This window comes from Carassius gibelio, chromosome A15 (assembly GCF_023724105.1).
Source record: "Carassius gibelio isolate Cgi1373 ecotype wild population from Czech Republic chromosome A15, carGib1.2-hapl.c, whole genome shotgun sequence".
Lineage (NCBI taxonomy): Eukaryota > Metazoa > Chordata > Actinopteri > Cypriniformes > Cyprinidae > Carassius > Carassius gibelio.
In genome coordinates, this window is record NC_068385.1 from 26,244,556 (window position 1) to 26,268,123 (window position 23,568).

At 36.3% G+C, this 23,568-nt stretch overlaps 1 protein-coding gene across 1 annotated transcript in view; it reads left to right on the forward strand.

Moving 5' to 3' along the window:
* LOC128029462 (sterile alpha motif domain-containing protein 3-like) overlaps positions 1-23,222 on the forward strand; it is a 39,697-nt gene extending 16,475 nt beyond the window's left edge. The window contains exons 3-8 of the mRNA XM_052617261.1: positions 10,223-10,318; positions 10,613-10,705; positions 15,145-16,133; positions 18,307-18,462; positions 21,072-21,161; positions 22,352-23,222. Of these exons, the coding sequence (XP_052473221.1) occupies positions 15,159-16,133; positions 18,307-18,462; positions 21,072-21,161; positions 22,352-22,672 (1,542 nt within the window). The 5' untranslated portion in view covers positions 10,223-10,318; positions 10,613-10,705; positions 15,145-15,158 and the 3' untranslated portion in view covers positions 22,673-23,222. The remainder of the gene's footprint in view (positions 1-10,222; positions 10,319-10,612; positions 10,706-15,144; positions 16,134-18,306; positions 18,463-21,071; positions 21,162-22,351) is intronic.
* The last annotated feature ends 346 nt before the right edge of the window (positions 23,223-23,568 follow it).

The following is a 23,568-nucleotide window of genomic DNA, read 5'->3' on the forward strand; positions in this document are numbered from 1 at the left end:
TCAAACCACTGCAATAATATTCTCTGGACTCTCTAGATCAATAATTTTCAAAAATATGTTGCATTTTGTCCTTTGGTTAGCTATAAGAGGTCATTTAGGAAAGGGCCGTGGCCACATGTGACCTAAAGCCTATAAAACTGAAACAAAAACTCAAAACTTTATGAAACTTGGTTATAACATGTGAAAGATGACCCTTCAAGCATGCAAAGTTTCATTAAGATCAGAAAATAGCTGGTGCTATAACAGTTAAAATGGCCTAAAAAACAAAAGTTTTCTGTTGTGAATGGCATTAAACTGCAAAAGGGGTAATATAATCACACATGCATTAGATCTGTATTTTTTCTAAACAATCATGCAAAATTTAACAGAGATTATGTAAAAAAGAACACTGTAATATTTATAAAGCTTCAAAACCCAGTGTTGAATAAAAAATTGCAATTATAACCACTAGATGTCACCGGAAGACCACTAATGAGCTCACTAAAGACTAAAACATTACAGTTTATGGGCTTGTTGAGGGATTCATCTAGAAAAAAATGTATATTACTATTATTTAAGATTACTGTTCAAGCATTTCAGATCACATTGAGTCAAAGTTTACCAATTTATTCATACAGATATATCTAATGTTTATAATTATGCCAGATTATGATTGCAATGAAACCTGAAAAATGACATAGAAGCCCATAAAAACAGAAGACTTGCAATAGGTTTTATCACCCATCATTTATTTTAATTATCTATATATATAACAAAATGTGTGCATCTGTGTGTGGGTTTAAGCATGCTTATTGAGTATTAATATACTAGTTTAAACATTTCATGTTTGTGTGTGTCTGTAATTCTGTTCTATTCTTTTACTGTCAGCCATATCTAGGTTATTTAAAATCAGTGCAGTACTATTATCTAGACTGTGAAATTATACATAAATTGCGTATGCTTCTTTGGAATGAAATTAAGACAACATATAACAGTTATAAAGGTTAAAGAGACAGTGTTGTATGATAAATTGCATTTACGACCACTAGATGTCACTGGAAGACCACTAATGGGCTCACTAAAGACTAAAACATTACAGTTAATTGTCTCGATGATTGATTCATCTAGAAAAATATATATTACTATTATTTAATATTACTGTTCAAGCATTTAAGATCACATTGAGTGAAAGTTCAACAATTTATTCATACATGTATATCAAATGTTTACTAATATGTCAGAATATGAATGCAATGAAACCTGACATAGAAATGTAAGAAAAGAAGTCTTTCTGTGAGTTGTGTGTCACCTATAATTTATTTCAAATATCTACATACAACAAAATGTGTGGGCATGTACTTCTCTCTGTGTGTGTGTGTGTGTGTGTGTGTGTGTGTGTATATGCAGAGATAGAGCCTCAGACTCATTTTGTGAAGATGCCTGACATCTGAAGCAGCGCTGTACAAAAACGGTTTCGTCTATTGACACGAAATCCATAACTTTTTGTCAGCACGGTCTGAAGATGATCTGATTCAATTTTGGTGAAAATCAGACAAACGGTTGAGGATGAGTTTAAAAAAAAAGGTTTTCAACATGAATCAAAATGGCGGACAGGAAGTTTTGCTTAATATGACATAATTGGTATGTATGTTGTCGGCATGTCCCAAGGAACATTTTGAGACATGTTTCATGATAATAGGCTAATGCAATCAAAAGTTATTAGCATTATTGGAAATGTAATAATTAGCGGTTATTGATTGGTTTATTACTCTTGACCAATAGGTGGCGCTGTGACCAAAATGATGTGGCGTGGTCAATGTGATGTGACAATGTCACATATTAAGTTTTGTGTAAATATCTCCAACCTTTGCAGAGATACAGCCTCAGATGCAGTTTGGCATCTTTCCAGCAAATTAGTTGGTACGCTAATTGAAAACGGTTACGTGTATCGACACAAATTCCATAACTTTTTGCCAGCATGGTCTGAAGATGATCCAAATCAAATTTGGTGAAAATCTGAGCAACGGTCTAGGAGGAGTTCGAAAAAGTAGGTTTTCAACATGAATCAAAATGGCGGACAGGAAATTTTGCCAAAATTGACAAATGGGGTATCGGTGTTCTCGGCATGACCCAAGGAATCTATCAACATCAGTTTTGTTACAATAGGCTAATGTATGCAAAAGTTATTAGCATTTTTCGAAAAAATCGTTATAACTATTGACCACAAGGTGGCGCTGCCCCCAATTTTTTTGTGTACATTCAGGGCATGGAGCCGGACATTTTTGTAATTATTTGCGAAACGATACGGAACTTCATTCTTAAGATACAGCAATTTACAACTAAATCCAAAATGGCCGACGCCCAAAATGGCCGAATTGGGAAAATTCGGTATCATTCGACTCGGAATGATGCACTGAATCTAAAGACACCACTTTTGTGATTTTTGGCAAAACCGTTCAGAAGTTATGAGCAAAAACATGCATTTTTCATATCTCCTGACCACTAGGGGGCACAGCGCTGAAACACTGCAGGTAGTCCCAGGGAATGGTTGTTATAAGACCCACCAAGATTGGTCTCAATAGGCCAAACCGTTGCGGAGATATAGCCTCACGTTCACGTTTGCGTGCTTTTCGAAGAATTCGTTCATGAGCTATTCGGAAACGGTTTGAGAAATCAACTTTAATTCCATAAATTTTTGCCAGCATGGTCTGAAGATTATCTGATTCAATTTTCGTGACAATCGGTGCAACGGCCTAGGACGAGTTAGAAAAAGTAGGTTTTACGAACAATTGACGATAGCGAAAAAACTAAGCCTTGCGATTTTTGAATTTTGGTGTCCATTCGACTCGGCATGAGCCAAGGAATCACAGGAAAAAAGAATTTTCATTTTGTGGCTTACGGTTCAAGAGTTATTAGCATCAAGTTTTTGAAAGTTTAGACAATTGGTGGCGCTAGAGAGTTTGAGTTAGAGACTTCAAATTTGCTACGGTTAATGTTCAGACAGTCCTCTATTAGTGTGCCAAATTATACAACTTTCCCGCAATCGGTTCTATGGGCTACCATAGACTTGGGGTGGAAGAAGAAGAATAATAATAATAATAATAAATATAGCTGCAAGCAGCAATAACGGGGCCAAGCACTACAGAAGCAAGCTTCAGACGAACGGCAGGAATGAGTAATTAAGACAGTTTTAAGATTATTTTAGGCAAAATGGCTTGAAAACAATCAACACAACAACTAGTAATAGGATTTATTGGCTTATCACGTGTAACCAATAGGTGGTGCTGTTACCAAATTAGTTTGGAACGGTCAGTGTGAGGTGTCGATGACACATACAAAGTTTGGTGCAAATATGTCAAAGCTTTGCAGAGATACAGCCTCAAATGCATTTTGGCACCCTTCAAGCAGATTTGTTGATGCGCTAAATGAGAACCGTTTCGTATGTCGACACGAAATCCATAACTTTTTGCCAGCATGTTCTGAAGATGAGCCACGTCAAATTTGGTGAAAATCTGACAAACGGTCTAGGAGGAGTTCGAAAAAGTAGGTTTTCAACATTAATCAAAATGGCGGACAGGAAGTTCAGCCAAATAAGGAAAACTTTGTATCTATATTCTCGACTTGACCCAAGGAATCTACAAAGACCAGCGTCATGTCAATAGCCAGATTTATTCAAAAGTTATTAGCCTTTACGTAAATTGAGTTATAACTTTTGACCACTAGGTGGCGCTGTTTCAAAATATTTTGAATACCTTCAGGGGATGGTGTTGTTGGCACATTCTGAGTTTCGTAATATTACACCAATGCATTTGTTTAGTATAGCATTTTATTTCACAAAACTGTATTGAAGTCAATGAGAATTTCATGTTTTGTTCTATTTTAGCGCCACCAAGAGGCTCAGTCCCACCATTTTTTTTATGTGTGCTCAGAGTGAGCCCATACATATGTGTGTCAATTTTGGTGAAAATATCTCAATTCACTTCAGAGTTATAGACATTTATATGAAAAAGCACGTAAAAAATGACTGACTCTTGACTTTGATTGAATATTACTACCCCTTACTATCAATATTTTGGCATTTGGGCATTGGCATATAGCTATCGACCTATGTTTCCGAACTTCTGACGGTGGTTTCGTCTCGATCAGACAAGCGGTTTCGAAGATATAGCCAAATGTTTTTTAAGCGCTAAATCACAACGCTACACAAACCGAAAGGCAAAACCTAGCATGTTTGGTATCATAGGACTCGGTAAGGTTTCAGGAGTCCAATTTGATGAGTCTCGTGAAAATAAGTCAACCACACCCAAAGTTATAAGCATTTAAAAATAGAAGATCACCACTAGGTGGCGCTGTTTCGAAACTTCTCATACTCCTTCAGGACATTGTGCTGATGACCCATACCATGTTTCGTAACAATCCGTTGATGTGTTCAGAAAATACAGCATTTTAGCACAAAATTCAAAATGGCCGACAGTCAAAATGGCCGAAATGGTCAAATTGGATATCAGTCGACTCGGCATGTTGCCCTGAATCTAACAATACCAATGTTATGATTTTTGGACAAACTGTTCAGAAGTTATAAGCAAAAATAGCAGTTTTTCATATCTCCGGATCAGTAGGTGGCGCTGCGCCCAATCACAGCATGTTGCCTCAGGTCATGCTTGTTATGACATGTACCAAGTTTGGTCTGAATAGGATAAGTCGTTGCCGAGATACAGCCTTACGACTGTTTTTGTAAGCACTACATAAAATTTGTTAGAGCGTTTATCGAAAACGGTTTGACGAATCAATTTGATTTGCATAACTTTTGGTCAGCACTGCCTGAGGATGATATGGTTTAATTTTCGTGTGAATCGGACAAACCGTCTAGGACGAGTTCGAAAAAGTAGGTTTTTAAAGAAATTCAAAATGGCGGTCATATTTCTATGACGGAAATGACTTCGTAGGGTGCAATCGAATCGGCATGAGCTCAGAAATCAGAAGAAAAAAGAATTTCGTTGATTGGCCTTAGGGTTAAAAAGTTATTAACAAAATTAAAGTGAAATTTTGGACAGTTGGTGGCGCTAGAGGGATTGACTTAGACACACCAAAATTGGTGTACTTAATGTTGGCACTGTCCTCTATCAGAATGTCAAACCATTACAACTTTCCCGCATTCGGTTCTATGGGCTGCCATAGACGCCCAGTCGGAAGAATAATAATAATAATAATAAGAACGCCAACAAAAACAAGAGGGTCCTACGCACCTTCGGTGCTTGGCCCCTAATAACGCCAACGAACACAATAGGTGCCTTCGCACCTTCGGTGCTTGGCCCCTAATAACGCCAACAAACACAATAGGTGCCTTCGCACCTTCGGTGCTTGGCCCCTAAATATAGCTGCAAGCAGCAATCACGGGGCCAAGCATTCCAGCGGCAACATCAGGAGCTAAGCATATGTAGCATCAGACCAAATGCAACAATGAATAATGAAATTAATAATTGCATGATTGTAATTGAAATGGCTGAAAATCGTTAATAAAAGTTCCACAGCGAGGAGCTAAGCATGGCATGGAGCATCAGACCAAATGCAACGAGTAAGAAAAGCAATTATTGGAAGAGTGTAATTGAAACAGCCAGTAAAACTCCAGTAAAATGATGCATTATCATTTTTGGAAAATAGGTGGCGCTGTAATCAAATCGCTTTGTTGTGTTCTGTGGGAGGTGACAATGTTGCGGGCAATTTCTTTCAAAATACTTACAGACCTTTAGGGCAATGAGTCGAACATGCCCACCGAGTTTCGTTCCGATCGACTTCCATTAACCTTGTCAAATAGGTGCTTAAAGTTGTTTGGCCAATGGCGGCCATGTTTTTTAAGATAAGTGAAATTCCTCATAGAGCACTTGTGCCACATTGGGCCATATCAATTTTCAAGTTGATTGGATCAACGGTTGCTTAGTTATAGCCATTTGATTTTTTTTCATCCTGTAGCGCCACCAAGTGGCAGATATGGAAAAAAAATAATAATTTGACTAAAGTTTTTGTTCATGCATATGAGTTCTGAGTTTGGTGAAGATATCTCATTTTGTTCCCGAGTTATAGCCTTTTTCGTAAAATTGGTCCACGAATTTGAATGTTTTGGGTCACCTGGTTTTTTGTTCAGTCTTGATCAAACCACTGCAATAATATTCTCTGGACTCTCTAGATCAATAATTTTCAAAAATATGTTGCATTTTGTCCTTTGGTTAGCTATAAGAGGTCATTTAGGAAAGGGCCGTGGCCACATGTAACCTAAAGCCTATAAAACTGAAACAAAAACTCAAAACTTTATGAAACTTGGTTATAACATGTGAAAGATGACCCACCAAGCATGCAAAGTTTCATTAAGATCAGAAAATAGCTGGTGCTATAACAGTTAAAATGGCCTAAAAAACAAAAGATTTCTGTTGTGAATGGCATTAAACTGCAAAAAAAAGGGGTAATATAATCACACATGCATTAGATCTGTATTTTTTCTAAACAATCATGCAAAATTTAACAGAGATTAGGTAAAAAAGAACACTGTAATATTTATAAAGCTTCAAAACCCAGTGTTGAATAAAAAATTGCAATTATAACCACTAGATGTCACCGGAAGACCACTAATGAGCTCAGTAAAGACTAAAACATTACAGTTTATGGGCTTGTTGAGGGATTCATCTAGAAAAAATGTATATTACTATAATTTTATATTACTGTTCAAGCATTTCAGATCACATTGAGTCAAAGTTTACCAATTTATTCATACAGATATATCTAATGTTTATAATTATGCCAGATTATGATTGCAATGAAACCTGAAAAATGACATAGAAGCCCATAAAAACAGAAGACTTGCAATAGGTTTTATCACCCATCATTTATTTTAATTATCTATATATATAACAAAATGTGTGCATCTGTGTGTGGGTTTAAGCATGCTTATTGAGTATTAATATAGTAGTTTAAACATTTCATGTTTGTGTGTGTCTGTAATTCTGTTCTATTCTTTTACTGTCAGCCATATCTAGGTTATTTAAAATCAGTGCAGTACTATTATCTAGACTGTGAAAATATACATAAATTGCGTATGCTTCTTTGGAACGAAATTAAGACAACATATAACAGTTATAAAGGTTAAAGAGACAGTGTTGTATGATAAATTGCATTTACGACCACTAGATGTCACTGGAAGACCACTAATGGGCTTTGCAGAGATATAGCCTCAGACTCATTTTGTGAAGATGCCTGACATCTGAAGCAGCGCTGTACAAAAACGGTTTCGTCTATTGACACGAAATCCATAACTTTTTGTCAGCACGGTCTGAAGATGATCTGATTCAATTTTGGTGAAAATCGGACAAACGGTTGAGGATGAGTTTAAAAAAAAAGGTTTTCAACATGAATCAAAATGGCGGACAGGAAGTTTTGCTTAATATGACATAATTGGTATGCATGTTGTCGGCATGTCCCAAGGAACATTTTGAGACATGTTTCATGATAATAGGCTAATGCAATCAAAAGTTATTAGCATTATTGGAAATGTAATAATTAGCGGTTATTGATTGGTTTATTACTCTTGACCAATAGGTGGCGCTGTGACCAAAATGATGTGGCGTGGTCAATGTGATGTGACAATGTCACATATTAAGTTTTGTGTAAATATCTCCAACCTTTGCAGAGATACAGCCTCAGATGCAGTTTGGCATCTTTCCAGCAAATTCGTTGGTACGCTAATTGAAAACGGTTACGTGTATCGACACAAATTCCATAACTTTTTGCCAGCATGGTCTGAAGATGATCCAAATCAAATTTGGTGAAAATCTGAGCAACGGTCTAGGAGGAGTTCGAAAAAGTAGGTTTTCAACATGAATCAAAATGGCGGACAGGAAATTTTGCCAAAATTGACAAATGGGGTATCGGTGTTCTCGGCATGACCCAAGGAATCTATCAACATCAGCTTTGTTACAATAGGCTAATGTATGCAAAAGTTATTAGCATTTTTCGAAAAAATCGTTATAACTATTGACCACAAGGTGGCGCTGCCCCCAATTTTTTTGTGTACATTCAGGGCATGGAGCCGGACATTTTTGTAATTATTTGCGAAACGATACGGAACTTCATTCTTAAGATACAGCAATTTACAACTAAATCCAAAATGGCCGACGCCCAAAATGGCCGAATTGGGAAAATTCGGTATCATTCGACTCGGAATGATGCACTGAATCTAAAGACACCACTTTTGTGATTTTTGGCAAAACCGTTCAGAAGTTATGAGCAAAAACATGCATTTTTCATATCTCCTGACCACTAGGGGGCACAGCGCCGAAACACTGCAGGTAGTCCCAGGGAATGGTTGTTATAAGACCCACCAAGATTGGTCTCAATAGGCCAAACCGTTGCGGAGATATAGCCTCACGTTCACGTTTGCGTGCTTTTCGAAGAATTCGTTCATGAGCTATTCGGAAACGGTTTGAGAAATCAACTTGAATTCCATAACTTTTTGCCAGCATGGTCTGAAGATTATCTGATTCAATTTTCGTGACAATCGGTGCAACGGCCTAGGACGAGTTCGAAAAAGTAGGTTTTACGAACAATTGACGATAGCGAAAAAACTAAACCTTGCGATTTTTGAATTTCGGTGTCCATTCGACTCGGCATGAGCCAAGGAATCACAGAAAAAAGAATTTTCATTTTGTGGCTTACGGTTCAAGAGTTATTAGCATCAAGTTTTTGAAAGTTTAGACAATTGGTGGCGCTAGAGAGTTTGAGTTAGAGACTTCAAATTTGCTACGGTTAATGTTCAGACAGTCCTCTATTAGTGTGCCAAATTATACAACTTTCCCGCAATCGGTTCTATGGGCTACCATAGACTTGGGGTGGAAGAAGAAGAAGAATAATAACGCCAACAAACACAATAGGTGCCTTCGCACCTTCGGTGCTTGGCCCCTAATAATAACGCCAACGAAAACAATAGGTGCCTACGCACCTTCGGTGCTTGGCCCCTAATAATTCTAAATGAACTCCATTATTTTGACAGGAGAAGACAAGAGAAGCTGAAATTAATGCAAGCGTCATGCGCTTCAGTCTATGTAGTAAATAAACCTGCACGTCTCTGCCATTCATTAATTCACACAGAGACGCGCAGAACACGGATATTTCAAACAACTTTTGCGGCTTAACATTTACAGATACTGGTCCATATGGAGATTTGATTTGATTAATTTATGCTTTCACAAATTCCATGACTGTCCATATTAAAATGTAAGTTTCATTTTCATGACTGGATTTTGAGATTCCGTACTCGTTTTCTGCTTCGCGGAAATCATAGCGCTTTATGCGTCAAGAACCGGGTTTGAACGGGACCTCGGTACTACCGGTCGTTAACCCAGCTATAAGAAAACTTGCATTTGTCCATGAAGACGACGATGGTTGTCCAGTCGTTGAAGATATGCCTTGAAGCAAGTCTAAAATAAAACGTAAGCCAGCCACTTCTGTTGAGCGCGAAGTGTTCTGAGATGATGCCGAACGACCACTGAATATGACGTCAGCATCAAACATACAGTGAGACGGAGACGGAAGATCTTTGATTATGTGCCCAGATATGCTAAAGCCCATATAAACGAACTAACACGAACGCAGATAGAATTTCAATCAAAATAAGACACCTGATACTCTGGAAAAAATAATACCTAATTTGGAAAAAAATAATACCTCTGAGACCACATTTAACACTTTTAATGGCCTTAAATTTGACCATTTTGATTTATCACTTTTTAATACTTTTTAAAACCCCGCGGACACCCTGTATATGTGTATAGAAGATTCGCTCATTGTACTACTTCGTGTTGACTCACAGGTTCAGTCAAGTTGATTAAAAGCTGCTCGTTCACCAACTGGACCAAACCGGACTTTTACCTCAGTCACTTCATCAGATGCAGAGCGCCAGATATAGGTAAGTTTTCACCACAGTCTTTAAGTGACTGTCAAATTGAATCGATATGGGTGATAGAAATAACAATTAATATGTTTGTGGTTTGAAATGTCACGGTTTTCATTATTACTATTCGGAGTTTGGATTCTGCGCGGCCTTGAGCCATTTCGTCGCGCTTTTGTTCTTGTTTTAAGAAATCTGAATAAAATGGGGAATATCACACAATGTTGTCACGAATGTACGATTATTGAGTGTATTTCTGCAAATAGAAGATTCGCTCATTGTAACGTACTTTTTCGTGTTGACTCACAGGTTCAGTCAAGTTGATTAAAAGCTGCTCGTTCACCAACTGGACCAAACCGGATTTTTACCTCAGTCACTTCATCAGATGCAGAGCGCCAGATATAGGTAAGTTTTCATCACAGTCTTTGAATTAAAAAAGTAACTGTCAAATTGAATCTATGGGTGATAGAAATGACAATTAATATGTCTGTGGTTTGAAATGTCACGGTTTTTCATTATTACTATTCAGAGTTTGGATTCTGTGTGGCCTTGAGCCATTTCGTCGCGCTTTTGTTCTTGTTTTAAGAAATCTTAATAATAGGGAGAATTACACGCGATGTTGTCACGAATGTACGATTATTGAGTGTATTTCTGCACATAGAAGATTAGCTCATTGTACTTTCTCATGTTGACTCACAGGTTCTGTCAAGTTGACTAAAAGCTTGTTCACCAACCAGATTTTTTTTACCTCAGTCACTTCACTTCATCTCAGTTGCAGAGCACCAGATACAGGTGAGTTTTCACAGAAATCTTTGGAAATTCTTAAAATTAACTATTAATTTGTGATGCGGGTAACTTAAAGGGATGGTTCGGACTAAATTCAACCTAGGGTCATTTGCACCATGACCTCCAGCCAAACACCTCCCCAAAAGCTTTTTTTTCCCTTGGTCGAACATTATTAAAGTTAGAGCTTTTTTAGCGCGATCAGCCAGAGGGCTTAGTGCAGGCGCTAATTGACACACTGCATGTTTCAGTGATGCCTGTTTGTGTCATTTGTTATTTGAGAACACATTTCAACAATCTTCCTAATTTCATCATGTGAATCATTTATAAACCTGTTGTCTGAAGTTTCAGGGTCTCCCTGCATTTGAAAGCAAAAAATAATAAGGCAGTAATTAAAGATAATAATAGGGATGTATGATTAATTTTTGGCTTCCAACGATGAAAACAAGATAAACGAGGTAGAACGGTCATTGTGCCGCTGTTGCATTACTTCGAGCACACCTTCAATTCCTTCAGAGTTGTGCTTTCGTTTCTCCCTAAAACCCCAAACTTAAAGTGACAGCAGCTAAACTGCTGTCTGTCAGTGATGAAAATCAAACAAATGACATAGCAAAATCACTCAAAGATTTTGACTGTTTAATCTGTGCTTAAATAAGGATTAATCTATATTTAATCTATGCAATATGTAATGTCAGTGTTTGCACACTGACTGAATGGGCACTTCATGCAGCACACATAAATTCATATTCACTTATTCTTGATTTAAATTTTTAAATTGGCAAGGCTTAAAAACATGCGCAAATGAGTTTAGTTTAAACACTGATAGCAATGTGTGCTGTTCAAGTCTCACCTGTGATTGTGTGCTGTCAACACCTGTGTGATAACTCAGTAAATGACTGGTCATATTAGAGCATATGACACTCACATTTAACAAAGTTTGCAAAGAGTGACTGTTTTGTCCACTTTTTTTTGATCATTGCTGTTGTAATATATTGGAAAGTTAGAATGTGTATCCGACATACATTTGATGTCATACATCCAGAAACATTCATTAGCAGAACTCTGTCTATTTAATGCATTATTTTCAACAAACCATATTATCGATAAATTGTCAGATTTGAGATGAACCAGGACGCAAGTGCATGCCAAACTGTGGGTGGAGAATGTAATGGTTCGAAATATATATATATATATTTTTAAACCGAGAACTGTTATGCCCCTACTATGTACAATAGAGCTTTATCACACTTCCCTTTTCCAGTAAGTGAAGCAGTGAATCGCTACTTCCGGTACTATCGCAGCACAATCAAAACTAATGGCTGAATGTTTGCATTGTTTTTGTTTTTTGTTTTACTCTTTTTATATTTTTCTGTACACCATAATCATCAGAATATCTCTTCTCCTGTCTCTGAAATTGTCCAGATTTTGAAATCATTCTGCGGATGCTCATTTTAAGAGGTGTTTAGTCAACTATGTGTTAACAGCACATTAAAAATATACATAACAGGAAGAATCAATACACTGCTTTGGCAAGCACTTCCGGTAATCTATTTCACTGTGATAAAGGTCTATTGTATGGTGTGGTTTCCAGCAGCCTGTCATATGATCGCAACTTTGTTTCATGCCAACTTTAAGCCTGAGAGACTTGACTAAGGGTGTTATTGGGTGTTATTTTTTTTTAAATAAACTGTCTTTTTTTATTGTAGGTATGTTGGTGTTAATGTGAAGATGAAGTGGACTTGTAAGTACTGCATTTTTGACAGTACAAAAAGAAAAATTATCATTCAGCATTACAAATTAAAACATGGACATCATGGGAGGACCTGTCCTTTGCCATGTATTTACCAAGATTGTGTCTGCTCCTTTAGAACTCAGGCAACACTGATAAGACATTTGCATACGCATCATGCAAAATCTGTCGATCACGTGAATTCCCGGGTGAAGTGTAACCTCTGCAGTTTCTCAGAGGCCTGCAATTTGAAGCAGTACTTCTCCCACCTGGGCATTCACTTGAAAAACAATGAAAATGTCCAGTGCCCATTTGAAGACTGCAGTTTTCAAACTTGTGTGTTCTCTACATTTGCGGCTCACAGAAGTAAAAGACACCATTCCCAAAATACTGGACATTTTAAAGCAGAGTTAATTTCATGTCAAATCGAAGAGGTTGAGGAAAGGTTTGAACATACAGATAATCAACCTGCGGACAGCCTACCAGCCGAAGGGTGTTGGCACCCAGTCCAGTCCAGTCCATTGCATTCCAATCCAGATCTTCCTGTTGAGGGCTTGATTCAACATAAGTTAGCTTCACTGTTTTTACGCATGGAAGCCATTTTACATGTCTCAAAGACAGCCATTCAAGAAATAGTTGAAGAACTTGGAAGCATTGGTAGTAATGTTGGAGAGCTTGCTGAGATGTCAGTTAAACAGGTCTTAAACAAACACAACTGTTCATTGGATTCCTCAGTTATTGCTGCCATTACCGAAACGGTCTTGGAAACAAATCCTTTAGCCTTTTTGTCCAAAAGGGGTCCTCTTAGCTCTATTTACAAAAGAACAACATACTACAAAGATAATTTCACTGTGATAGAACCTGTAGAATACACTCTTGATGCTTCTCGGAAAAACACATTTGTTTATGTACCAATTTTAAAAGTTTTAACTGCGCTGTTGAATCGAAGTGACGTCCTTGACAAGGTTTTACAGTCAGACCAAGCAGATACATGGAAACATCCTGAAACAATTAAAACATTTAGGGATGGGCTGTATTTTAAGGACAACAAGATCCTTTTTTCAGATGAATTGCGCATAGCCCTTGGACTTTACATTGACGATTTTGAAGTGTGTAACCCTTTGGGCACTTCAAGGAAAAAGCACAAACTTTGTGCCATTTACTGGTTAATTGCAAATCTTCCAGGAAGAGACCGGTCCACTTTATCATCCATCTACCTTGCAACATTATGTAAGACCAAGGATGTCAAAGAGTATGGATACGACAAAATTCTTGAACCGCTTCTTTCAGACGTTGAAGTACTTGAACAACATGGAGTGTTTGTTCAGACACTGGGTGCAAGTATAAGAGGAACAATACTCTATGTGTCTGCAGACAATTTAGGCGCACACTCGCTTGCTGGATTTCAAGAAAGTTTTTCAACAAACAAGTTCTGCAGATTTTGTTTGGCAGCACGTGATGAGATTCAGACACATGAAGTTAGAGAGAGGAGGTTCCCAAAGAGAACGGAGGAGTTGCATGAGCAGACTCTTTGTGAAATTCAGAAGAACAAGGATTCACACGCAGTAGTAGATGGTGTTAAGAGGGACTGTCCTCTTAACAGACTTGCACATTTCTCCACCATGAAAGGCTTTCCCCCTGACTTTCTCCACGACGTCTTTGAAGGTGTTGTACCCCTGGAGCTAAGTCTTTGTTTGAAGAAACTGATTCAGAAGAAATATTTCACATTGGACGAGTTGAATGCCGCAATTCAGTCCTTCCCATATAGATTTTCTGACAAAACAAACCGACCACAGCAGATCTTAAAATCATTCCAACTGAAAGGTTCTTTAGGAGGCAACGGACATGAAAACTGGAGCCTTCTGCGGTTATTACCTTTGATTATTGGTTCAAAAGTTCCAGAAAATGATGCAACCTGGAGTTTAATTCTTGAACTGAAGGACATTGTTGAGATTTTAGCCTCATCTCAGTTTTCCACAGAGAGTTTGGATTACCTTGATTCAAAAATATCAGATCACCGGAAATTGTTGCAAGACGAATTTCCAGACTTCAGACTCCGTCCAAAGCACCATTTTATCGAGCACTATCCAGAACTAATCAAATGTTTTGGACCAGTGATTGATTTCTGGACCATACGATAAGAAGCAAAACACAGCTTTTTTAAAAAAGCTGTGCATGACTCTGGAAACTTTAAAAATGTAATGCTTACATTAGCCCAGCGACATCAGCTGACACTTGCTTACCACCTTGACATGCCAACTCTTTTCAAGCCAGATTTAGTGGTTGATCATGTTTCAGTTCTGTCCACTGAGTGCCTGGATCTTTCATTTAAGCTGGCAGTTAAATCCAAATATTCCAATGTTACATCGATATCTGTTGCATCCAGTGCATGCATATATGGCACCAGGTACTCTGAGGGAATGTTTCTTTCTGTGGGATACACCAGTGGGCTTCCAGACTTTGGCAGACTTGTCAAAATATTGATTGTTATGAACAAACCTGCCTTTCTCATTGAACCGTATTCAGCATGGTACAGTGAGCATTTCAGATGCTTTGAACTAACTAAGTATACCACTTGTGAGTTGAGAGTTGTTGATCCAGATGAATTGAATGATTATCATCCCTTGTCCTCATATGCAGTGCTTGATAAGAAGCTGATGATTTCACCGAAGACATTCCTCCTTAACTAAATGCATTTACTGTTGCCTTTTCTTCTTAGAAACCTGCAACAAAATGATTCTTCGTGTGATTTTGTCCCCTGAGGATATTAGGAAAGTTTACATTGATCGGCCACAATCCATAGAATCTCTTCTGTCAACACTGAAAAGCAAGCTGAACATACAAAGTGATTTTACACTTCAGTATGAGGATCCTGAATTTGACCATGAGTTGTGCAACCTAACGACTATCACTGAACTTCCTCCTGAAAAGGCAACCCTTAAAGTTAATTGTAGAGCACCACCCTCTGACTCTAGCCAGTCAGATGTGACATTAGACACAGCGGTTATGTCATCATCGTCTGACTCGAGTATCAAGAATGGAAATCCTGGATCAATAACTGCAAGTAGTCGCTCACAGCAATGGCCTGTTTCTTTTCCCATTCCAAGCTTTTCATATGATGTAGAATTACGTTTGAAACGTGGAAATGAGCAATATGCTAAAGATGGCTCACTGCTCAGCCTATCCAAGGATGTTAAATCTGAGATTCTTGACAAACTTGCCACTGCAATCTATTCTTACAAGGCGTATCCATCCAATGAGGAGTTCGAGTCTGTTTCAAGGGCTCTCACAGAGACACATCCATGCCTTAAAGAACCGGGATCGGCCACAGGGTGGTATGGATGGAAAATAAGCCTTAAATTCAAAATGGGAAACTTCCGAAGTAAACTTCGTGATGCTGGATGTCCAGAGCTTACTGTTACTAGTGAAAAATGCCATGCTTCAGATAGAAAAAAATACAAAGTCAAGAAACCCCGAAGATCGGAGACCAATTTTCTACCGGACTTACCTGCTGGATCAAGTTATACTGCTTTGGAGACTGAAAGGAAAGATATACAGTGTGAGATGACAAAAAAAAATCCAGACTGGCATGTAATTGATGCAGCTATGGAGAAAACTTTCTGTGCCAGAAGAAAGGAGATTGTAGAAGATGAGCCCACAGTATCAGAAATAAGGAGGAGATGGCCTGCACTTTTCACTCAAAGACAAGTAAGTGTAGAAAGATGTAATATACCGTATTTTTCGGACTATAAGTCGCACCTGAGTATAAGTCGCATCAGTCCAAAAATACGTCATGATGAGGGAAAAAACATATACAAGTCGCACTGGACTATAAGTCGCATTTATTTAGAACCAAGAACCAAGAGAAAACATTACCGTTTACAGCCGCGAGAGGGCGCTCTGTGCTGCTCAGTGCTCCTGTCACCTATCAGATCGGCTGCATATTTACTACCTGCAGAATACGATTTTCTTTTTGGGGGCATTTTGTTTGCATTCAGTCTTTTTCAGTTGTCTTTAAGTTAATATTTCAGTTAACAGTTTTCAGTTAATATTTTCAGGGGTATGCTACAGGAGCACTGAGCAGCATAGAGCGCCCTCTCGCGGCTGGAGACGGTAATGTTTTCTCTTGGTTAATTTCTCTTGGTTCATGTCAAATTAATTTTGATAAATAAGTCGCACTTGACTATAAGTCGCAGGACCAGCCAAACTATGAAAAAAAGTGCGACTTATAGTCCGGAAAATACGGTAAGTCTCGGGTGTCACCAGAATGTGTCTGTGAAGTTTTAGCTCCAAAAAACACCTCTTTTTGGGTGGGAGAAAAAAAAGTGATGTTTTTTGTGTGCATCTCTTTAAATGCAAATGAGTTCCTGCTCCCCGCCTCTTGCCAGTAGAGGGCTGTCTGCTAGAACTCGCTATTCAATACACTGACATAAACAATACAGGAGAAGCTCACACAGCAAATATAACTCTCAAAATTGATCATTACAAACGGTTCATGATGCAACATATCCAGATGTATGGCATATATTTTTTTTTAATTTTACCGATTTTCTTGGGCACATTCCCTTCAATAAAATTACACCACTGCAACCTTAGTGGCTCAGATGTGGAGAGTTAATGGAGACTAGGGATGTATGAGACTAGTCAATTAAACAATACTGCTGCTGTTAGTCGACTTAGAAAATATTAGTCGTTTACAAATTAATTTTTTTTGCACTTTTTTCACATTTTGCTTTGTTTTTACAAAGACATTTAAATTACCGTCATGTTAATGTTACATCTTGAAATTAATGCAGTATTTTGAAAATATATCTGGAGCGGCAAATAAAATCATTTAATTTTACATTCGGTTTTTGCATGTTCAAACCAGGACTGGTTGCCGTGGTAGCGAACAACAATACCTTAACGTGCTGACTTGTGTCAGAGTCCCTATATATATATATATATATATATATATATATATATATATATATATATATATATATATATATATATATATATATATATGGTTTGAACTCATTAGTCCTTTGCTGCTGATTCAGTTGATCTTAATATATGTGTCTAAAATGGCTAACATTGCTTAAGTGAACGTTCAATATACAACAATGATAAATCAAGGCAAGCACATCGCATGCATGATATCTGACCTATTTTTAGCTGCATTCAGTATAGGATTTGATTGTTCATAGATTAAGTGTTCTTGCAAATGGATCACATATACACTGTCTCCGGAGGTCAGACTAGTTGGTTGCAAAATTTCAGTTTAAAAGGTTACAAAATTAGTTGTTGCGCACATCCCTAATGGAGACTCTTATGTTCATTATTACAGGCATCAACAAATCAGTTATAATGTTTACATACTATAGCTGAGACATACCACAAGTTCACAGATGGTCGATCTTGAGTGCTGCTGTCATGCAGAGTTTAGCTCATGATCCAACTCACTTTCCTTTGCATAGCTGTAGTTATTCTTAAGATATTCAGGTGTGTTTGACTAGGGTTGGAGCTAAACTGTGCAGGACAGATGTACTCCAATACCGATGTCTGTCTATCCCTGCACTGCTCCAGTGACAATATAACAATGGCAGACTGCTAATAGGGTAGAGATTGTCACCAGTGGGCGGGGCTTTTCCCTACGATGACGTCAACATAGAGAGAAATCTGGAATCACTTGTTTTGAGAGACTGATTTATGGGGATTCTAAAAAAAAAAAGGGGGTGGGTGGATTTTACCATTATAGGCTGGTTGTTTACACACTGTGGACACACATCTGTGTTTAAATGCCTTATTAAAGTGAATTTTACATAATAGGTCCCCTTTAATGTTTAGTTTATGTGCGTGGGATTTTTTTAAAGTCTTTTTCTTTTTTTTGTTTCAACAGGTTGCTCTTGAATTCTGTAGGCTTGTCTCCATTGATTTAAAAAGAACATTCTTCGAAGGGCTTGACAAGCATCTACCCAGGCTCCTGCAATTATACACCAAGCGAAGCAATGAAGTTCCAGAACTTCTGAATGTGTTGAAGTGTCTGGATGAACAGGCAAGTCAAATTTAATTTATACAGCAAAACTAATTTGTTATTAGCTTTCAAAGAAATTTGCATCAGGAAAATTCTATTATTTGCTAGTGTTGCACAAAATCCCACTGGTAAAAACGATTTGAGGTCTCATTTTGTTAGTAGGACCCTATGATTTCTGTGATGCGCAAAACACAGATGGAATCATCATTTTTTTTTTACTGTATTGCATGGAATGTCACAGAATTCGTCAATATTTGGATAAATAAATCAAAAGTAGGTCAGTCACTTAAATCAAAACCGCAAAAAGACTCTTTAAATATGAATCCTGCATGTTCTGTGTGAATGAATGGCGCAGACATGCAGTTTTGTTTACTACACATACTGAAGTACGTGTGACACTTGCAGTGTTTTTTCAGCCTCTGCCGTCTCACATTAGGGGCTTTCGCACCGGAGGAACCTTTTCATAGTTCCTAGAACTATTGGCGGAAGTTCCCGGATTTTGGCGGTTTTGCACCGCGGGATCTAGGAACGATTTTAATTCTAGGAACTCCTTTTGGGGGAACTAATTTAGCTCCTACTTCAGAGTAGGGTCTAACCCAGCATAGGGATGCAGTGATTAACCAGTTTTACAATTAACCGCGGTTTAAAACATCATGGTTAATTAATCATAAAGGATCGGCTAAACACCTTAAACAAAACAAATACAAAGTTACACTAGTGGTACACCAGCTTAAAGTGCTGTGCTTATCAGAGACTAGGAGACCACCCTGGTGGCTTCTAGAACTACCCGGTGCAAAATCCCTTTATATGAGGACAATTAACACATGAACTTCATCTCCAGAGCTGCTGTCAGAGTCACTACATGAGCATTTTACCTTTTCTTTTGAGAAAATTATCGTCATATCATATTCACACAGAAACTTCAAGGTATTCACGAAAACCCATCCAAACAAGTTTGTTGTAACTTATGACAGAAATATATGACTCTATATAACTTTTGAACAGTATAAGTTTTTAACAGTATATATATATTATATAGCTTTACATACATTAACAGTTTTTATGGAATGCATTTTCTGTCAAATTTAAATAAATCAATTAAATTATAATATTTTGGATTATCATATATCATTATCATATTTTTGATTATACAACTAAAATGGAATTTGAGCTGCTCAATAAACCCCACTTTGTGTAACTGTGTAAACACTAAATAATGTTGCAAGCTGCAAGTTACTTCTGTGGCACTATTAATTGCTTATTTAAATAACTTAGTTGTTCACAGCAAGTCACAGTTCTCATGCAATATGATGAAGAATGATCTTTCCGAAGATGATTACGGATGGGTATCCTTTAAGTTTTAATGGTATTACTATTAGTAATTATCGATCCAGTACTTTTAACAGTAGACTTTAATTCTTTTTGTTCTATTAAAAAGAAAAAAAATGATCATTGACTTATAATCTGTAATGTAAAATAAATGGTTAATAAAGGAAAACAAACCGCAATGTTTGAACAAAACAAATTCATATAAAACATCTATTTGTTGAATGCACCAGTGTGCAGCCATTTTTTTTATTTATATATATATATATATATATATATATATATATATATATATATATATATATATATATATATATATACACACACACAGTACAGGTCAAAAGTTTGGAAACATTGCTATTTTTAATGTTTTTGAAAGAAGTTTCTTCTGCTCATCAAGCCTGCATTTATTTGATCAAAAATACAGAAAAAAAATGTAATATTGTGATATATTATTACAATTTAAAATAATTGATTTTCAATTTATTATACTTTAAATTATCATTTATTTCTGTGATGCAAAGCTGAATTTTTAGGATCATTATCACATGATCCTTTAGAAATCATTCTAATATGATGATTCATTATCAAAGTTGGAAACAGTTCTGCTGCTTAATATTTTTTCATAACGTGATACTTTTTTAGGATACTTTGATGAATAAAAAGTAAAAAAAAAAAAAAAAAAAGAAGCTATGTTTTTAAAATATAAATATTTTGTAACAACAATATACACTACTGGTCAGTAATTTGGGGTCAGTAATTTTTTTTATTTTATTTTTTAATAAAATCAATACTTTTATTCAGCAAGGATGTGTTAAATTGATAAAAAGTGATAGTAAAGAAGATTTATATTATTAGAAAATATATATATTTTCTTTTCTTTTTTTTTTTGAATAAATGCAGTTCTTTTTAACCTTTTATTCATCAAATATATTAGACAGCAGAACTGTTTCCAACACTCATAATAAATCAGAATATTAGAATGATTTCTAAAGGATCATGTGATAGACTGGATGTCACATGTGACACTGAAGACTGGAGTAATGATGCTGAAAATTCAGCTTTGCATCACAGGAATAAATTATTTTTTAAAGTATATTCAAATAGAAAACTATTATTTTAAGTTGTAATAATATTTCACAATATTACTGTTTTTTCTGTATTTTTGATCAAATAAATGCAGGCTTGATGAGCAGAAGAGACTTCTTTCAAAAACATTAAAAATAGTAATGTTTCCAAACTTTTGACTTGTACTGTATATACAAACAAAACACTTCCGTCAAGTGAACACATTTTTTTGGCAGAGTTGTAACCAGAAGAAGAGGGGAGCAGTTATTTTGGGCCTTCCATACTACATGAGGGAGAAACCAGAAAACGTCTTCAAAGTTTGTGAGGTAAACATTTTAGTATTTTTTCCCATTAAAACTGGAATAAGGATGCACCAATATCACTTTAGTATGATAGTGATGCTTTTATTTGGTACTTTTTATATTTTGGTGATACAGATTATAGATACCTGTATTTTCATTGAAACCATAAGAATATGAATCATTATTTGGCTTTCCTTCAGTTATGTTATGCTTAATTATGCCTTTTAAAATGTATTGTATTGCTATATCATATTTTATCTTTCAAGTAGAGGTGGTCGCGTGATATAGCAAAAATATCAGAGCACGATTATTTTCAGGAATATCACGATTATTTTTCATGTTGGTTTTACTATTTTTCATGTGACTGATCAGTACATCCAAACTCATTTCACAATATTAAAAACGCAAAATGCAGAATCGAATCATTAATTGTGAATCATCAGTTTTAATTGTGTATTGTTGAATTTTTCTGAATTTGCAAAAATTACTATTGAATCAAATCATTTCGCTGTAAATGAAGACAAAAAAAGTACCAAGCAAACTGGATCTTATTCAACAAGTATGTGTACAAATGAATTTGCATATGAAATCTGCATACTAACATTTTCACAAACAAATAATCCTTTATCAATAACTTCTATTCTAAAACTTAGGGGCTGTTTACATGAAAACTGAAGTGAGCACTGAACATGAAGTTTCAAAGCACAAGGTTTCGAAAATGATACTGTTACCGTCTTTATGTAAACAACAAAAACATGAATCTGAAAACGGTAACATATTGCGCGTATGTGTTTTTTGATGAAGTGACATCGCCAACTACTGACGTTTTCGCAGATCCGTGTGAACAGGGATCATTTTGACAATGTTGTTGTCTGTTTTTAATACATCATTGTCATGTAAACATACCCTTATTCTGAATTTAAAAACACAGCTGATTGTGCATAGTGCACACCTCCTTTTGACATTTTTCTGTGATTTTTATTTTATAAAAAGTAGAAGAATATTCATCAGATTACTTGAATAGCTCTATTTGGAAAATCATTCTAGAAAAATTTGATTTGCATAGACAAACATTTTATTGGCATAGACAGAAAAAAAAATACACTACTAAAATGTAAACCGGCATTTACGGCATTTAAAATGTATGTTTAATGTGGTAATGAAAGTTCTAGTCTACCGCTAAATCTTTAATCTCTCTCTCTCTTTTTTTTCAGCCGACTGACAATGAGGTCGATGTTGTTCAGAGTGTTAAGGTGGGCATCTTGTCAGTGAGCGAGGACACCAGACAAGATTGTGCCTTCCCAGACGACGTCGTGAATATGGCTGTGATACTGGAGGGGGAGATTGTCATTGTGGATCTCCAAGACATTCCAAATGCCTTTGTCACATTGTTTGGACTGCTTTACGCTTTAAACATCAGCTATCCCAAAGAGCTGCGATACACCTTTGAGGTGATCCAGCGGATCTTTATGAACATTGATGGGGAAAGCTGCTCCGCTAAAGTTCATGGACTGAAAAACCAACTAATGCGGTGAAGTGCCTGCAACCTTTGCTATGTCCTTTTTTTTTTTCCTCTCTTTTTTTTTTTTTTTTTTTTTTTTTTTTTTTAAGAGTAATGTTCAATTTAATTGATGAATTTGTTAAAGCATCAGCTAAGTTGAGATTAAGGAGGTATGAAACCAATTCATACGTCTTTTAATGTGTTAATGCTTTTCAGAGTTTCTTTTTGAAAGGAATGTTGTGAACAGGATGTTTCTATATTGTATGTTGTGGGAGTGGCATTTTAAAGTGTTTAGTTTAATTGATGAATTTGTTGAAGCTTGAGAGCATAAAAAATTGATAACCTAGTTTATATTAAAATGGCATTTAAGCCAATTCATAAGTCTATAATGTGTTTAACAATGTTTTAACATTTTCTTTTGGAACAAAGGATATTTCTATATTGAATGCTGTGGGGTGATCTTGTTTAATGTTATGTAACAGATTAATCCACAAGACTTGCATTGAGACAGGTGTAAAACACCTTTCAATTAGTTTTTTTCTGGTGTTTTTAGGAGTTAATTGCAATAAACTTTGTACTGAAAATTGTATTAGTGATTGTTAATTTGCCATACATTTTTGTTTAAATCAAATGTAGCTTACAAATTAATGTTCAAGTAGTAATTCATTATTTGGTTCTGCTGCAGGTTTTAAAGTTTCAAAACACCACTTTAGTTGGCTGAACTTATTGGATGTAGTTTAGATAACTTAACTTTAGTTGGCTGAACTTATTGGATGTAGTTTAGATAACTTAACTTTAGTTGGCTGAACTTATTGGATGTAGTTCAGATAACTTAACTTTAGTTGGCTGAACTTATTAGATGTAGTTTAGATAACTTAACTTTAGTTGGCTGAACTTATTGGATGTAGTTTAGATAACTTAACTTTAGTT